Raw genomic sequence first — 18,775 nt, 5'->3', positions numbered from 1 at the left:
TGTGTGTGTGTGTGTGTGTGTGTGTGTGTGTGTGTGTGTGTGTGTGTAGCCCACAGGAGACCGATTGAAGGGGATGATAAATGGAGCTGTCATTCATTTCATTCATTCAGCCAGCATTTATTAAGCAAAGTCTCTCCAAAGTAATTTTGGACAGAGGAAAGAGAACTGACAGCTACCAGGAAAGGCTTTGTGTTAGGTAGCTGAGCCTTAAAGGATGCTAGGAAGCATAAGAGGCAGAGGTGAGAATGGAGTGGGGTCCAGGTATGAGGTTGAGCCGGGGCAAAAGTGGAGAGGTGAGAGGTGAAATGTTTGTGGGGGAAGAGTAGGGGGGTCAGTTTGGAGCCTAAAGTGCATGAGGGAGATTATGAAATCTGTAAAAACAGACTGCGGCCAGATTGTGAAGGGGTTTTCATGCCAGGCTAAGGCACTAGGGAGCCTCTGAGCTTCTTGACCAGGGGCACAAAATGCTTTGGCAGTTCAGGAATGGAAATTTAGAATTCAAACCATGTGTTGCCCAGGACTGAGACTAAACAAAGCTTGAACAGAAGAAAGGGAGGACGGGGAGAAAGAGGAAGGAAAGAGGCTGATTTGAGGTGGTGAGTGAGCTGAAATGTCTGAACCTGGATCCCAGGCTGGGTAGGGAGGCAAATGGAAATAAAATGGATTTGAGAGCCTGGTCAGCTAGGGAGTAGTCAAAGATCAGGAGGTTAAAAGGGGCAATTAAAGATTAGTAAGCAGTGGGAGAGGTGGGAGGACAATCTATTGGGTTCTGAGTTATTGTCATAAAAATGAGTGAGCATTTATAGAATGCTTTAAGGTTGGCAAAACCCTGCTCTCATTCGATCCTCAAGACAGCCCTGTAGGGTCAGTACTATTATCCCCATTTTACAGATGAGGAAACTAAGGCTAAGAGGTTAAGTGACTTGCGCTGGGTCACACAGCTAAGTAAGTTTCTGTGGCACCATTTGAACTCGATTCTTCTTGACTCCAAATCCAGCATGATGTACACTGTACCACCTAGGTGAGTTGAAAATCGTAAATCTAAAGGTGGATGAGACCTTAGAGGTCCCCTAACTTAGGTCAGGCCCCCTAATTTTATAAGTAAGGAAACTGAAGTCCACCAAGGTTAAGTCAAAAATCATACTGGGAACCTGTGGTTTGGATTTTCCCTGAAGGATTAACATCCTTTAAGAGCTGCTGAACAAGTATTCCCCTCCCTGTCAGACCTGTACTTCTGAGTCATTTTCCAAGGAGGAAATTTATACAGGAGCTATGAGGGTATCCTTTTTTTTTCCCCTCCATGAACTGTCTGTACCAAGAAATGACCTCCTCTCTCTGGGTCTGATTTCCTGAACGTTTGAACTTGGGTCGAGTGCATATGACCCTCTTTCTGCCATGAGCTTCTGCAGGGACACTCTGTGGGTACTTTCCCTCGAGTTAAGAAAATCCACCCTCAGGAATACAAGTTTCCAGTCCATGCTCAGAAGCAGATCTTAAACATTCCCCAAACGATGGGGAATCACAAAGTATTTCCATACCAGGTGGGTGGGTATAATGGGATGAACATAGAGGTCACTGGAATTGAGAAAGCCCAGAAACGGTGAGACCAAGGTGTTTAAAAAGGTCATTAACAGTGCAATGAGGTTCCTGAGGGTGCTGGCAGAAGGGAGGCAGTTGGGAAGGCAAAAAAGGTCCAAGCCTGTGCCAAAGTCCCAGTGCTGGGCCTTGACAGCAATGAGTATGGGAGAAAGATGCTTCTCACTAAGTGGCTTGTTACCTGAAATAATTAAGCTTGCTCTTGGCCCCCAAGGGTTGCTCCCACTACACTAATTGGGTGGAAGGAACAAGGAGGTAGATTTTGATCCCATATTTGGGAAAAAGCACCAAAAACAAAAAAACAGTATATCTTGGTAGGTAGAGCACTGGACTTGGAAATCAGGAAGCCCTGGGTTTATATCTTGGTACTGACACCAGCTGTGTGATCATGGGTGACAAGTCACGTAATCTCTCTGCCTCAGTTTCCTTCTCTGTAAAATGAGGTATTTCATAATACCTATTATGCCCACCTCACAGAGTTGTTGTGAAAATCCAATGAGATAACGTCTCTAAAGTACTATATAAATGTCAGTTATTAGAAACCATTAGAGAAGAATGGGCCACCTTGTGAGATACCGAGTTTGCCATCCCTGGAAATGTTCATACAGAAGCAAGATTGTCAGGAATGTTGTACATGAGGGTCCTGCTTGGCTGTGGATTGGGCCAGATGATTAAAGAAGAGATTGGAATTAACAGCAACAAATAATGCTCTGTCCCCCTAACCTCTCCCCTCCAAACCGAAAAGTAATTGAGGCAGGGGGAAAGGCATGGATCATCCGCATGCCATCAGGATTGCTGCTAACCCAGGGTGAGTTGGGACTAGGAGAGAAATTGCAGGAGTTAGTTAACTTTGTATCTGAGGCTGCCCCCTGCCTCTTCTTTTCAGAATCTCTTCCTTCTGGCAAGCCTTTGAGATCCAAAGAAATGAAGGCAGTGTGGAACCATGAAAAGAATGCTAAATCCAGAGTCAGAAGACCTGGGTTCAAATCCCCACTTACTACCTGTGACCTTAAGAGGCCCCTTAACCTCTCTGGGACTCAGTTTCCTCATCTGTAAACTAAAGAAAGTGGACTAAATATCTTCTCAGGACCCTTCCAGCACTAGATTTTTGGTGAAACTGTGGCTATGGGGTTCCAGGGATCATGGTAAATAGGGGCAAAGTAGCCGTAGCCTGGGAAGGCCTGCCCCTTCAAATTTGCCCACAGCAAAGCAGGCTAAGGGAGGTGGGGGGAGGGGGGTGGCAAAGTAGCAGACAAGGGAACTCCTCTTCAGCAGGGAGCTGGCCAGAGCAGCTCCATCAGCCTGACCCTTCATTGATTGTACTGGCCACTTTCAAACCTGGCTGTTCCCCCACCTGAAATAAGGGACCGGCTTTCCCCATGTGTTCACCAACCACTTACCCCACTGAGATTTACATTACCTTAAGTAAATAAAGCACTATTCATTTGCAAAGCTTTCTTAATTGATCTCTTGTTTTTATATCACCTGTCATTCATCACATTAATTATGCACATAAGTTTTCTGTTTCCACCTAGCTGCCCCTCCATGGTTTTAATTGGGCAATATGGCATTCAAGTTTTGTATTACACATGCCATCTAGATAGAGTATTGACATACCCCTTTGGTGCTTTTCTGAAAATCCTTAATGACTCTTTACAGTTACTGCCACCATGGTGGTTGGAGATGCCTGCCCTTAGGGGTATTCCTTTATATTTCTACCTTTCCTCCTATAGCTCTTGCAATGGCAATGACTGCTACATACACCACTGGGCATAAATCCTAAAATGTTTTTACATTTTCCATCAAATATTGTGAGGATGGTTTTTTGATGGTGGTTTATTGTAGATAGCAGCTTCTTTTAAATTGATGTTTTGATCTATAATTGGTCTGCTATTTAGATTCATGCTGTCAGACTCCAAAAAGGCTTTTGAGAATTCCAGCGTAAGTTTGCCTGTCTCCTTTTCTAAATCATTTGAGACATTGCTTCTGTTTTTGTCTCTTTTTCATTATTAGGTGCAGTTATGTGTAATTTCTGTAGTCGGCATTAAGTACAGATTTTCATTGACCTGACGGTCTTCAATGTTTTCCTCCTTCCAGAGTTTAGTAGCCCTTCAATTTCATAATCTTATTTTGAGAAGGCTCAAGGATGAGGCTTTTTTTTTTAACTGCCCCGTGCTGGTCAGCAGTCCATTGGAGCTAAGCACATTGGGGACAAAAAGCAGGAGGAAACCTTTGGCTTACAACTGATAAGATCTATTTTCACTTTCCTTCTGACATAGCATTGGAACATAATAAAAGCATTCATGCTTTCAGCCAGTTTCATACCTTGCCCCCTTTCATCATTAGCGCCGTCTGCACTGAAGCATTTCCAACAAGTCAGATATTGGTTCTTCTGATTTGTTCCTATGTATCTTGCCTTTTCGGTGGACCTAAATGTGGAACAACACTTTACACAGCTGTCTTCTGGTCAAGCTGATCATCACAGTGGTTTCAGATAGGGCCAGCTTACTATCCTAATTTGCCCTATGGATTTCTTAGATTTGTAGAACTTTCATCCCACACCAGCACACCAAGGGGGTCAATCTAGTCCATTACCAGAGACTTTCAGGTTCCTGCCAGGCCTCCCCACATATCATAGCAGTCTCCAAGCTCACAGAGATTGTACGTCATCCTAGGTGGCATTCCCTGACTTTGCCTTTTCACCCTCATCTTGAGATGGATGATGGATTGGACTTTGAGGAGTTATCATCAGAGTTTCATTAGCCTTTAGAAGGCTAATGCTTGTACTCTCTACCTGCCAGTATTATTATGAGACTCAAGTGAGCTAGAATATATAAGGTACTTGGAAATAATGCATAGATTGCAGGATGTTTCAGTTATTGTTAACACCCTCTTCTGCACTGAGATGAGCACAAGAGGGGCTGAAAGACCCTGAGTCTAAAGAAAGCAGCCCAAAGTAGGGAGCCTCTGGAGAAACATCCTTGGATGCTGAACCAGGCAGGGAGATCCTAACCTGGATTTAGGCGAGGGCGAGGCTAAGAGAGCAGGACCTGAGCCTGGCTGGCTAGCTCTTTGACCCCAACTCCCACCATGATGATTTGGTTCGGTAGGATCAACCCCAACTTTCCAGGCTGAAGAATACTTTTTCTGATGCTTGGGTTCTGGGCCATCTCTGTGGCACTGGATCCCCAGGCTCTTCCTGGACCGTAGAGTAAACAACACAAAGGGAGGAACTCGAGTCATTGGCAATCATTTCCTCTTCACTAAGCCTGGGGTGCACCTGAGCCCTGCCAAGATTTAGTTCATATTTGTCATCACCCCTGGGAAGACCTGCAACTGCCAATGAGATACTAGCAAACATCCCTTCAAACTCAGAATGTGATGATGAGATTGGCGGCAGCAACAGCTAGGAGCTAGTGTTCTCTTCCCTTTGCTGCAAACTCTCTCCTTATGCCCCTCAAATCCTAGCATAGGACCCCTTAGTATAATGAATGATAGAACACATGCAGTTCTGAGGTAGGGCCAGGGATTCAGCCCCAGTCTGACTCCATCCATGAGGCGTAATAGGGGCAGGGAGAGGGGAAAGGTTTTTCCCCAGAACATCTGTATTGCTCTTAACCTGGGGTGAGTCACAGGAGCAATTTTCAGAAGTCAGTGAAGTTGTGTGTGTGTATGGTGCTAGTCCTACCCACCTTCCCCTTTCAGAATCTCCTCCCTTGACTTCGGGACCTGCCTATGAAACTCAAAAGAATGAAGTCGTGAATGCAGGATTTCAGTTCTGATGGCAGAGAAGAGAGAGGGAGAGTTGGAGGGCACAGCGGGGTCAGCCTTCCCACAACCATCACATTCCACCCCAGCCTAGAAAGATACCAGCAAGGGGGGAAAGAGCAGACACAGGAAATATTTAACTGTGAGCTTCTACTATTTTGTTTTTTAAATATTAGTGACACATTTTGTTTTTTATGTTTCACTTCCAAATGTATCCCTTCTTTCATCCTTACCCAGAGAGCGATCCCTTATAACTGTAGCAGTCTAACAAATCTGGAGTACCCGTGCATGGCTCCCACTCACCCACACAACAAAAAGGAAGGAAGGAAGGAAAAACAGGAAGGAGGAAAAGAAAGTAAGAAAGAAGGAAAGGAAGGGAAGAAGGAAAAAAGAGAGAGGAAGGGAGGGAGGGAGGAAGTAAGTTCAGCAAACAACACCTCAGCTAAGTCTGCCTGTACATGCAATGTCGCTCACCAATAGTCCCCTACTCCTGCCTATTATGTGTTACTATTATTGACAGCAGGACAGAACAGTGGAATGAATACTACATTTAAGTCAGACAGTCTGAGTTTGAATTCTGGCCCTGCAACTTAGTTTTTTCCTAAGTTGTACTGACATGTTTTATTTTTACATTACAGACCTTTCCAGATTACCCCTCCCCCCACACACACACACCCATGACAGTTCTTTTATAAAAAAAAAAAAAAAGTAAAATAATTCAACCAAACTATCAATACTGTGGCCTCATCTGAAAATGCTTGCAACATTCCACACCTGTAGCCCCCAACCTCTCTATATTTAAGTGTCTTTTTTTTTTTAAATCAAGAGAAATCTATTTTCTCTCACTTGCGTTCCCTACTCCACTAGAACAAAGGGGAAAAGAAAAATAAACTCCTTGTAACAATTATAGCCAAGCAAAACAAATTCCCTCATTGGTTGTGTAACATAAACATACATATGTGTGTATACATATATAATATACATAGATATGTATATATGCATACATATACATATATAAATTTCTGCACCTCTCTCAGGAGGTGGAAAGTATATTTCATCATCAGTCCTCTGGAGTTGTAGATGGTCACTGTATTGAATGGAGTTCTTATAGCTTTCAAAGTTGTTTATCTTCATGATGTTTTATTGTAGTAATTATTCTAGTTCTACTCATTTCATTCTTCATTTTATGAAAGTCTTTAAAACTGTTCATTTCTATAATATTGATAATAATAGCTAATGTTTATATAGTGTTTGCACTGTGCTAGGCTTTTTTCAATTGTTATTTGATCCCCACAACAACCCTGGGAGGTAGGTGCTATTATTATCCCATTTTACACTTGAGGAAACTGAGGCAGACAGGGATTAAGTGACTTGCCCAGGGTCACACAGCTAGCAAGTGTCTGAGGTCATATTTCACCTCCACGTGCAGGGCTCTGGGCACTCCGGCACCACCTAGTGGCCCATAGGCAGCCTATGGTCATATAGCTGGGGATCAGAGGCCTTGCCAAGCCCAACATATCCCCTCTAACACCATATTGCTCTCTCCCCCTATCAAGAACTAGGTTTCCTCTTCTCTAAAATAAGGGGATTGGACTAGATGATGTCTGATGTTCCTTCCAACTCTGACACTCTAGTATTTTTTTTAAAGTTTCAGGCACTTGAGAGGGGAAAGACTGGTTTACTGAGTGACCTGACGCTCCCACCATCCTGCTCCATATGGCTCCCCTGGTCTCTGAAGGCCGGCACCTGAGAGCAGGAGCAGAAGGAGGCAATCTCCTCCTTCTCCACCCCCCTCCAGGGCTTCTGGCTTTAGGTGCTGAGCCTCCAGTTTGGCATTTGGATTGAGGAGGTGAGTCAGGGGAGGACTCAGGAAGGAGCTCACAGTATCTAATCCCTAGGATAAACAGACACCTGGGCTGGGAAGTTAGAATGCCCCTCCCCCCCAAAAAAATTAAAAGAAAACTGCCTACAGTCCCTTCTTTCAGGAGCGCATTGTCTAACGGGAGAGGCAACATGCAAAAAACCAAGCACAAACAAGCTATAAACTGTACAAGATAAATGGGGGGAGGGGTAGTGTCAGGAAGAACACACTGCAATGACGAGGTCTAGCAAAGGCCACGTGTAGAAGGTGGGACTGTGGCTAAGGCTCAAAAGGAGTCATGAAAACCTAGAGACAGAGATGAGAAGGGAGAGTGTTCCAGGTGCCGTGCACAGCTAATAGAAATGCCCAGTCAATGCCTTGTTCAAGGAACAGCAAGGAGGCCAGTGTCACGAAGGGGAGAAAGACGGGAAGAGACGGGAAGCTGAGGAAGGAGTCAGGTCATGAAGGGAATTTTCTATTTGATCCTGGAGATAATAGGGAGCCATTGAGGTTAAGTGAGTAGGGTGGTGACAGCTGAATGGAGGGTGGACTGGAGAGGGGAGAGACTTGAGGCAGGTTGCCGCAGTAGCTCAGGCATGAGGCGAGGAAGGCCTGCACGAGAGAAGGAGCCGTATTCCAGAGATGGTGCAAAGGTGATAGGGACAGGCCTTGGCAACATAGTGGATAATGGAAGGTGAGTCAGTGAGGGGTCCAAGATGACTTCTAGGTTGTAAGCCTGAGGGACAGAAGAAAGGCACTGTCCTCTACAGTAACAGGAGAAGAGAGGAGGGTTTAGGGAGAAAGAATGATTTGTTTTGGACACACTGAATCTAAGAGGTCTACTGGACGTCCAATTAGAGATATATCGTCTAGGCAACTGGAGATTCAAGACCAAGGGTCAGGAGACACACTGGGGCTTGAACAAAGAGATCTGAGAATGGTCAGTAGAGAGATGACAAATCCATGACGGCTGATAAGATCACCAGTAGAGAAGAGGGACCAGGACAGAGCCTTGGGGGACCCCTAGGATTAGTGGGCATGGCCAGCAAAGGAGACTGAGAAGGAGCAGAGAGTAGGAGAATCAGGAGAGTGTCACAAAAACCTAGAAGAAAAGAGGGTGATTGACAGTATCCAAAGCTACAGAAAGGTCAAAGAGGCCTTCCTCCTAAGGCAGAAAGATTGGGCTCCTGACTCCTGCTCCATTATGATAGACGATCACCCCAGCCCTACCTTGGACTGGATTTGAAATCAAAGGACCTGGGTCTGAATCCTAATCAGCCACTCCCTGTATGATCTCGGCAAAGTCTCTTAGTCAACAAGTATTCATCAAACACCTACTACATGTCAGGTACAAATAGAATGAATGGAACAATCCCTACTCAAAGAGCTTCCTGAGGGAGATGAGTGCACATTTAAGTGTACACAGAATAGAGATTTTTGAGGCCTAACCAGGAAGAGATGCTAGGGTGGATCCTGACAGGCAGGTCGAAGACAAGCTTCTACATGTATGTGCTCACCAGACCAACATAAAGTAGAAAAAGGTGGGCAACTGGGGAGGTGAGAATGAAGAAAGGGACTGAGGTGAATGGAGCCCAAGCTGAATAATCGAGGAACACTCCCTGGAGGCAAGCAGGGTTTCTAAAAGTGGGAAAGGATACAAGGGAGACGAAGTAAGAGAGACTCACATGGCAGCAGAGGAGGGAGATGGGAATTGGTCACAGAGGCTCAGTGCTGGACCTCCCAGAGCGTCTAGTTTACTGGCCAGAACAAAGTCTCACATATGGGTGGGGATCTACCCTCCCTTAGATTTCCAGTGCTCTACCCATTGCACCACCAACGGCCTTAGCTAGGGGGTGCGGTGGATAGAGAACCAATCCTGGAGTCAGGACCTGAGTTCAAACCCAGCCTCTGACACTTCTAGCTGGGGATCCTGAGCAAGTCACTTAACCCTGTCTGCCTCAGTTTCCTTAACTGTAAAATGAGCTGGAGAAGAAAATGGCAAACCATTCCAGTATCTCTGCCAAGAAAACCTCAAAGGGGTTTTGGAGTTGGACAGGACTGACTGAACAAGGTCAACTAACTGTTGACTAATTAATTAATCAATATTAAAGGTCAACTAAATCAAACCCTTCATTTGTCAGATTAGGAAATTTAGGCCCAGAGAGGTCAAGACTTTGCCCAAGGTCACACAAGAAGTAAGTGGCAGAGCCAGAATTCAAACTAAGGTCCAGTGACCCAAAGTTCAGCACTGTTTCCACTGGGCCACGTGGCCATCTCACACCATTCAGCTTCTCGGTGTGCACCCTAAAATGTAATGGCACCAGCTGAACACAATATTTCACATAAAGCCTGACTGGGAGTCTGCTGGCTGAAAGGGTACTGGCCTTGGAGTCAGCAAGACCTGAGTTCAAATCCTGCCCAACAGTAGCCTTGGCAAGTCACTTTACCTCTGCCTGACTCAGTTTCTTTACCTATAAAATAGAGGCCCCTCCCCCTCAGAACTGGAGATAAAATTAGATGTTGTGAAGTCCCTTGCAAACTTTAAATAATAATTGCTAGCCCTTTAAGCAAAGCATTTTATACATCCTATCTCATTTATTCCTCACAATAGCTCTGGGAGGTAAGTGCTATGATTATCCCTATTTTACAGATGAGGAAACTGAGGCAGACAGGGCCCCACAGCTGGCGTCTTCCTGACTCAGGTGGTCCTGGGTTCTATCCACTGTGCCAGTAAGTTCCTCAAACTGCTCTATAAATGCAAGCTAGCATCAATCAGTAGTACACTGCATACATTAGTAGTATACTAGACAGGATGCAGTAGTATTTGGTACCGGTCACTCTTAAACGCAATTAACGTTGACTCCCCCTAAATCTGGGGGCGAAGGGGCCTCAGAGGGCATCTAAAACAACGCCCTCGTTTGACAGAAGGAAACTGAGGGCCAGGTAGGATCACTTCGCCTGGCCGAGGCAGCCCCATCCGAGGATCCGGGTTCCAGTCGCGCCCTTATTCCACTTAGTACAACGCTCTTTCCACTTGTACCCACTGACTCTTCTCCAAGTGAACCATCTGCAGTTTCTCCAATGAATACTTAAATAAGGTACGTGCGATAGAGCGGAATTTTGAATTGAGCCCTGGGCAGAAGCCCCGAGGACACAGCAAAAACCAGAGCACCTGAAAGAACCGGGCGCCTCGAGCGGCAGGGAGCTCTCCATCGGTGGAAGGATCTGAGCAGAAGCGGAATGACCACGCGCCATGGGATCCCCGCACTGGGCTACATGAAGCGGAGAGCTGCAAGGCAGACCCGAAGCGGAGCAGCGAAAGAGCCGCAAGACCCAGGCTTGCTTCCCCGGCAGCGGAAGCCCGCTCGCGGAAGTGCCCCGGCACAAGGGGCAGGGTGAAAGTCACGTGGCCCCCGGCCTCGCCTCCGTCCCGCCCTCCGCTCTCTGACCCGAGCGGAAGGCCGGCGCGGGCACGCGCGCGTCTCTTCCTGCCCTCTCTCCTCACCCCCTCCCCGTTCCCTTCGGAAATGGCGAGGGGCGGGGCCAGGAGGGTGGTGAGGAGGGCTCGCGGCGGCGGCGGCGGCGGCGCGCGCGCGCTGCGTGCTCGCGTACGTCGCCCGGATTCGGCTGCGTCCGCCCGCCCGCCCGTTGCTGCCGTCGTCGCCCCGCCGTCGCCGCGCTCCAGCCTCGACAGCCAGCCGGCCGCCGCCTGAGGGGGTGGGGGTGGGTGAAGCAGCCGCCGCCGCCGGGATGCCGCGGGTCTACATTGGCCGCCTGAGCTACCAGGCTCGGGAGCGGGACGTGGAACGGTTCTTCAAGGGCTACGGAAAGATCCTGGAGGTGGATCTGAAGAACGGGTGAGGCGGGCGGCGAAATGGCGGGAGAGAGCCGGCCCGGGCCGGCGGGGGAGTCGGGCCGCAGAACGCTGGGGAGGCCGCGGGGCCGGGGTGCCGGGATCGCTCGCGGAGCAGCCACTGGACCGCCCGGCCCCGCTGCCACTGCTGCCGCCACCGCCGCGGCGCTTCGGGGGGCCGGAGTAGGCCCCAGGTTCCGACTGCGCCTGCGCGGAGCGGAGACTCGGGGAGGGCGGGGGAGGGGATGGGGAGCGGCCCGGAGGACCTGGGACCTGGGTGGGCTGGGGAGAAAAGGAAGCGGGCCGAGGGGTCGGGGCGGAGGGGAGCACCGGGGTAGGGGGCCGTAGACCTTCCTTTGCCGGGGAGTAGACCAGCGCTACCTCCCTGCTCCCCGAGGCGCGCTGGAAATCAACAGCTAGGATTTCCTGTCCCCTTTTCACCTCCCCCCAGAATAACGGATCAGACGGGTCACCACGCATCTTCCTGGGGCAAACGACCTCTGGTAGGGAGGCTCTGGTAGACTTGCCATGTGCCACACTAATTTGGGCGGGAGACTCTTGTCCAGTTAGTCTAGTGACACTGTGATCCTGCAGAGATCAAAGCCCTCCTCATTCCTTTTCCAGGGTAAATCAACATCTTAACTCCTCTTTAAAAGCTCCATTCAGAGTTTCCTTGCTGCCTGTGTTCTCCAATGTTCCTGAAGAGTGCTTATGGTTAGATAATTTACTTTTAATAGATAGTGACTGCCTCAGCTGTTGTCTGTAATGGGACTAAGGGGCACACTTTTGAATATTTTTCAACTTATTGGCTCCCAAAGAGTTGCCTGGAAGGATATTTTTAAGGGTTTGTTCTGGCACAACTGATTCGGAAGATGGTTTCTTAGATCGGGAATTAAGACGTGAGGCAGACATTCTGAGTACAGGGATTGAATGTTACCAAAGTGAGAACTGAGGGGAAAAAGCAAGGACTTAGAACATAAATATAAGAACACATTAATGGTAGGACTTGAGAATGAGGGAAACTGTGTAAAAATGAAAAGACAAACCTGAGGTATTAAAAGAAGTCTCCGAAAGTTAGCTTTCTGGGGATACCTGGATAGGGGTGGGGGAAAAGGGCAAAGAATGAGCTACCCCTTTGCTAGGGGTCTAATGTGTCTGCAGTTTATTCCCTCATGTAATACTAGCAGCTGTGCTTGATAGATTCTGAAAGATAGTTAAATATAGATTGCATATTGTGGAAAAATTGGTTGCTCTTAGATACTACAAAATAGCTGTGAGTTTAAAAGTTTGCTGGGAGATGATAATGAAAAGGAATCATCTGGGGGCAAATTCATTGGTAAAATGTTGATCAATATTCATTTCTCTTCCCACATAGTTAAATAAAATTGCTCTTTTCTGTGGAGGAGGACTTTGAGGATTTAAGACTTATTGCTTGTGTATTCTCGGTCAGATTAATAAGTATTTCTTTGTTTGAATGGGGCTGATGGACAACATACACTTAAGATATAAGGTTAATGTTTTAATGCTTTTTACAGAGTCCGGTTAAGTTGAGAGAGTAACATTAAGGAGATTTAACTGGGATCAGGTCATAGGTCTTCCCCTTATTTTCAAGCAACTGAAAATAAGCCTACATAATTTTTGGTTAGGATACTTTTTTGAGCTTATACAATGATAAGGAATGTGAGTTGGTAGTATACTGTGCAGACTTTTCTTCTGATCATTTTGTTAATAGTTTACAACAGAGTGCCTGCCACTATGGTAGAATATTATATAGGAGTATAAAACAGTGAGGGATGACTATTCAATGTATAGTTTGAATAATAATAACTCACAATTATATAGCCCTTTAAGTGCTTTTAAAACAAAGCACTTTTTCTCACAACAATCCTGTGAGGTAGGTAGGGCAGGTATTATCCCCATTTTACAGATAAGGAAAATGAGGCTCTGAGGGGATAAATGACATGTCCATGATTATAAAACTATTAAGTATGTCAGACTAGAATCAAATCCAGATTTTTTTATCCACATTCAGCACTACATCAAGCTGCCTCTTAAGGTTGAGATGTGAATATTAATGTAATATGGTGGTAAACATTATGTACTACTGACTTGAGGGAAAGGAGGAGGTGGCTTGGTGGATTGAGAAATAAGCACTATCCTAGGCATGATGGAGTCTCTGATCAGCAATCCTTAGGTGAGATGAGAACTAGAGCAAACATTTCTTTACACATCTGTTTTGTTCAATGCATTGTGTTCAGGGCAGAAGATGATAAATAGGCTGTGCCAGAAACCCAGTAGGGAGCGAGAGGACACATTCACACTTAACTATAAATTAGAATTTGGATCAATGTGTAAAGTACTTTGAGATCTGAAAAGGAAGAGATGACTTTTAGTTTGGGAAGTTAGGGAAAACTTAATTGAGGATGTAGCAAGAAGGAGCCAAATCTGAGACATCCAATAAATTAGCTTGATAGGAGTAATGGTGGGATAGTACTAGAATAGAATTTGTTGAAATAAATCACTAGAGAATTTGGACATCAAAATTATGAATGAATGTAAACCTTAAACTCTGTTATGAAGGTTTTACTAAAAACAGTAGTACCTAAGAATCTAAAGGCATTCATTTGGAGAGTAGAGATGTTAAGGACATGAGATATTCAAGAAGAATAGATCCTAAAAAAAATAAAGAATGGATCCATTTAGAGAAGACTCTTTCATTGTAGTGTTCTGGTCTCCCATCCTGTCATTACATAGGGACTCCCTATTCTATAAGGAAACTTTGGTGGTTGGGGAGAGGTGAGAATTAAATTCACAGAAATTTAAAAGTAAATGAAAGGTGATCATGCAGAAGGATTAATCATTTTTGTAATTGAAATTAATATTCTTTGAAAAGTCAGAAGCCATCAGCGAATATAAAAGACAGGAGTGATGTTGACTGAGGAGCACGAACACACATACCAAAAATGACTTTGTGGCAGCAGTCAGGATTAGTAGGAAAAGAGAACTTCACGAAAATGAGACCAACAGTAGGGACATAGTCTAGGCAATAATTGACCCTAGATTAGGTGGTAAAAGTAACAGTCAGCTCAGCAAGGAAAGAGTTAGTATGAAAGGAAAAAATGGCATGATTAATAACTAATAATAAAATGTTATCTTAGCATAGCACTCTAAGATTACAAAGTTTTTAAGTGCTTTCCTCTTCACAACAATCTTGGTGAGCTGGCAGCTGGTACAGGTATTATCCTCAGTTTGCACTTGAGGTGGCCTGACTTGCCTAGAATTACATAGCTGGAGGTAGAACCAGGATTCTAACCTAGGTCTCCTCAGTGCTTTTTTCCATTGTACTATGTATGGTGCCTCTGCACAATCAACTGAAAAGAGAACCTTAAATTGCAAGTTTATGAGTTTGGGTGCAAGGAAAGGGAGTACTTCCTAGCAGGAGGATTATGGGTAGGAAGGAGAAAATTAGTTTTGAAAGAGAAACAAAAAATTCTGTCTTCACCGTCTCAAATTTTGGGTGGCAGTAGGAAATTAATCTTGAAGACTAGGGTAAAGTTCAGTACTAGTGAAGCATGGAAAATTTCATTTTACAAGAGGTGTACAAAACTTAGGAAGTAGAGGTCAGGGCTACATTAAATAGTGCTGAGGGGGTGGAGGAGGAGGAAACAGCTCTGTGCCTGCCATTTTGGTATACCAGGTAGCCCTGAGCAACAGCACGTTTCAGTTTATACTGTGCTGAACCATGAGGTGTCTCCTACCCTGCATTCAGAAAAGTTCTCCATTTGATAACAAGACCTGTAAGATCTAGTATTAGATTGACCCTGTCATGGAGGGCCTCTGAACTTGTGGGTCCATCCTCCTTTCAGGTAGAACCATTCTAGACCTTACCAGGTTCCTTGGAGTCTCCTCCATTTGTACCAGCTCCTCCAAGGTGGTACCGGATGCTTTATATTCATGGGTTGTAAGAGGCTTAAAAATAATAATAGCAAACATTTCTGTAGCACATTAAAGTTTGCAAAACCCTTTATTTAAATGGGCTTATTGAAGCCTCGCAAACACCCCTGTGAAGTAGATACTACAGATATTATCTCCATTTTACAGATGAGAGAACTGAGGCTCAACAAAACAGCTACTCAGTGTCAGAAGCAGGACTTGAACCCAGGTCTAACTTACTCCACGTCCAGCACTGTATCTGCTATGACCAGCATGTATGTCAGGGAAGCTGAATACTAACAACATAGGTAGCTTTGCCTTCTAGCATTTGGCAGAATTCATTTCGTAGGGCTGGGAGGGGGAGGAGGGGGATTGGCTTGTTTGCTGGTTTTTTTGTTGTTAGTTTTTAATCACCCTTCTTACTAATAGAATGGAGAACTTCTGTTGACGGAGGAGCAGACGAAGCTTGGCCTGCTCTATAAAAGTTGGATCACCATCAGAAAACTTTTGAGTGTTCTCTGAATGAAAGACCTGGACTCTGTGGCTGTGCTACCTTTTAAATGTTGTGATTAACCTCAGTTAATGAAATATAATGACATCTACCTTTACTTAGTCTTATGAAATGTTGTGTTTTTGAGTGGATTTGCCACAAACTCAACAACAGTTTAAAGTGTCTTCATAAAGTGCCAGCATTTTTTGGTCAATAGGCTATTGAAACAGATTGCTAGTTCTTGCACTCAAAGCATCAGTTGACATGTATAGATGACGTTAGTACCAGAGTGGTCTCCGAGATAGCTTTTACATCTTTATTTTAAACTTGATGCAGTATTTTTAGTAGGCCTTAGCAAATTAGTAATGACTGGAATGTGTGTCTGTAGGTTTTTCTTTTTCTTCTCAACATTTATAGATTATCTTAACCACCTGGCAGCTGGAAAAGAGTAAACCTGAAAATGAGTGGGCTTTCATTGTTCACTAACTGAAGACATGAACTAAAGAATTTTCAGTATGTTTCTCAAGGAAGAGGTTTAGTCAACACTTTGAGGATCTGTGTTTCATGTTGTCATGACCCTTGATTAACCAGAATTCTCAGAGAGTAAGGTGTTTTGTTTAATTGAATTTTCCTTTTAACTGAGAATTAGATAGCAAACCCATGTTGTTGAAAATTTGTCTTAAATGTTTTAGTACACTTTGCTGCCTTTACTAAATAGAGTATAACTTTTCGTTTAGGATTGTGCCATACCTTAGGGTCACGTTGAGCACCAGTGATCATTGTATGGACTATGTGTATATAGTAGGTATAGGAGAACGGTCTGAATCTCTGCTGGCCCCAAGGCCAGGATACCATAGAGAGGTTTGCATATGTGTGTGAAATCCCTGATGTGACCTAGTTTTTGTCATTTTGCTCCTTTGTCCTACGGGTCAGGTGCAGCAAAAGCAAAATTATGATTGAGCAATCAGGTTAGTTTGATTTTGGTTAACTCAAGTTATACGATGTGATAAATCATGATGAGCAATTGCCTTCCCTGAAAATAACAGATAAGAACTTAATAATTGAGTTTTTTATGGCAGTGGTATAATAAATTGATATGGGACAGAAGCAATGTCCAAGAGAAATGCAAAGACTTGCCAGTGGGGCCCTTATCCTCCTCTTCATGTTGCTGGTGTGTTACTTCATCCTAAGGAGTGGTTTAGGATGTCATTCGAAGCCAATGTGAGCGGAAATGCCATGGTTGTGTGCTAGGAAAATTAGGGCATTTGGTTCTCTGTAATTTTATTATAATACCTAAGAACCACTTTGAAACTTTTCACTTAATGAAGGGTTTGGCCAGTCCTGTTGTTTAGAGTTAAAATTGAAGGTGGATTCCTAAAAGGTGTATTTTTTAAGGTTCATTGGTACTTTAATAGAGGAAGATAAGCTCATTCAAATCTGACCTGACTCTGCTGTCCTTGGACTCAAGCACTTTATCTTGAGCCATTAATTGGTAAAAGAATAGCTTGTCAGGAGACCCTGCTGGTCTGTTAGTATGTCTTTCTGTCATTGTTAGGTGACATCTCCTAGGACTTGTAGGACAGTCTTTCTTCAAGTTGTTTCCATAGTATAAGTATTCCAAATGTGGATATGTTTTTGAACCTAGTGACTTTTTAAAAAAAAAATCATTATTAAAATTATTCTTATTGTTTAAAATATTTTGTGCAGTTTCTCTTGTTTCCATTGTTTAAAAAAAAGTTATTCCAGGAGTCACGTACCAAATTAAAACATTAAGATATTTAAAATATCAAGCATTGTGAATGAAGCACTGAATTGAGACACTTGCAGTTTGGACCTGGTGTATCCATTGACTTGCAGTGTGATTTTTGGGCAAGTCATTTTTAAGCACTAACTGCCTCAGCTTAACCATCTGTAACATGAGGATAATATGTGCTCCCTCCCCCTCTCTACCTCACAGGGGTGTCATATGAATAAATGGGATACATGAAGCTTTTGTCACTCCTTAGAAGACAAGTGCTGGATAAATCCAAGATATTATTTGATTTTTGGATCCAGTATTATTGGATACCTCCAGGTAACCACAGCAGAAGATTGAGATAACATATAGACAGTACTTTGAGCTCCTCAGAAGAAAGGTGCTCTGAACAGCCAAGGTGATATTGATGGTGGTGGTGGTATTTTGTATATTTGTAAGGTAAAATTGTTGGAATTTTTTTTTATAATAGCATGCATTTGTATGATTTTTTTTTCAACTGAGGATATCAAAGTGCTTTACAAACAAGTGTTGTCCCTATTTTTTACAGATGGGGAAACTGAGGCACAGAGAGGTTAAGTGGCTTGCCCAAGGTTACAAAATGAGTCATTGACAACCCTGGAGACTGAAGACCTATTTATTCACAGACCAGGTACAGCATGGGCAGTGGCAGTCAAAGCTTCCCTCACTCACACCTTCCCAGGGTGGCTCAGCCCTGACCTTCAAGGGCTGCCTCTAAGAGTGAGAGGGTAGTTCAGGTTCCACAGCCCATTCAGTCTTTGGTCTCTCTGCTGAGACTGCCAGCAAGGGGACCAGTAACTGCCAAGTGAGACGGTGATTTTTATGATGTTGACCCTGGACTGAGACCAGAAGTGCTCATCACACCATTCTCTGAAGAGCTGTAAGATGGTAATGATTTGTTGTGGCTGACCTGGGTAGGATTTGCACCAACAGGAGTAAGAAGTAAAATGCTTCATGTCCCAGTATCAGTTCCCAGAACCATCCAGTCTAAAGGATCCTGAAGGTGAGGGACCAAACATGGGCTCCTCCATAGGATCTCCATAGCCTAGCATGTCATTCTTGTCTTTGTGTTGAATATAAACTAATTTACATTTTCCGTGCTGGTCATAGGTAGTGCTGATAAGTAAAAGCACTTGCTGGAGTGAGGAAGTTGGGCCATTTAGGTGTTTTTAATTCATTTGCTAGTCCTAATCATTTGGGGGAGGGGGGATGTTTTTTATTATTACAAAGTAGTGTGGTTTTGTTTTGTTTTTTTTAAGCCTTCCAAGTCTTGTGTTTGGGGAATTGTTTTTAATTTGTAATGGAGTTTGCATGAACTTCATTATGACATCAGGGAATATTCAGTCCCTTTTCTTATGACACCTCCTATCTCATTTGCCCCTAAGCTTAATTTAATGTTATTAAGTGTCAGTAAATTGAAATGGACACAGGTGTGGACATGTTTTTTTCCATGCTCCCCCCCCTTTCCCCGAAATCCTTGAAGACTGCTTATTCCATGGA

General features: G+C 44.4%; 1 protein-coding gene across 1 annotated transcript in view; it reads left to right on the top strand.

Annotated features, from left to right (window-relative positions):
- The first annotated feature begins 10,928 nt into the window (after nt 1-10,928).
- SRSF4 (serine and arginine rich splicing factor 4) overlaps nt 10,929-18,775 on the top strand; it is a 31,551-nt gene continuing 23,704 nt past the window's right edge. The window contains exon 1 of the mRNA XM_027864385.1: nt 10,929-11,082. Within this exon, the coding sequence (XP_027720186.1) occupies nt 10,976-11,082 (107 nt within the window). The 5' untranslated portion in view covers nt 10,929-10,975. The remainder of the gene's footprint in view (nt 11,083-18,775) is intronic.

The sequence above is a fragment of the Vombatus ursinus genome, unplaced genomic scaffold (assembly GCF_900497805.2).
Source record: "Vombatus ursinus unplaced genomic scaffold, bare-nosed wombat genome assembly UNPS02014775.1, whole genome shotgun sequence".
NCBI lineage: Eukaryota > Metazoa > Chordata > Mammalia > Diprotodontia > Vombatidae > Vombatus > Vombatus ursinus.
Note: the sequence above shows the minus strand (reverse complement) of the source record. Positions and strands in the feature narration are given on the sequence as shown.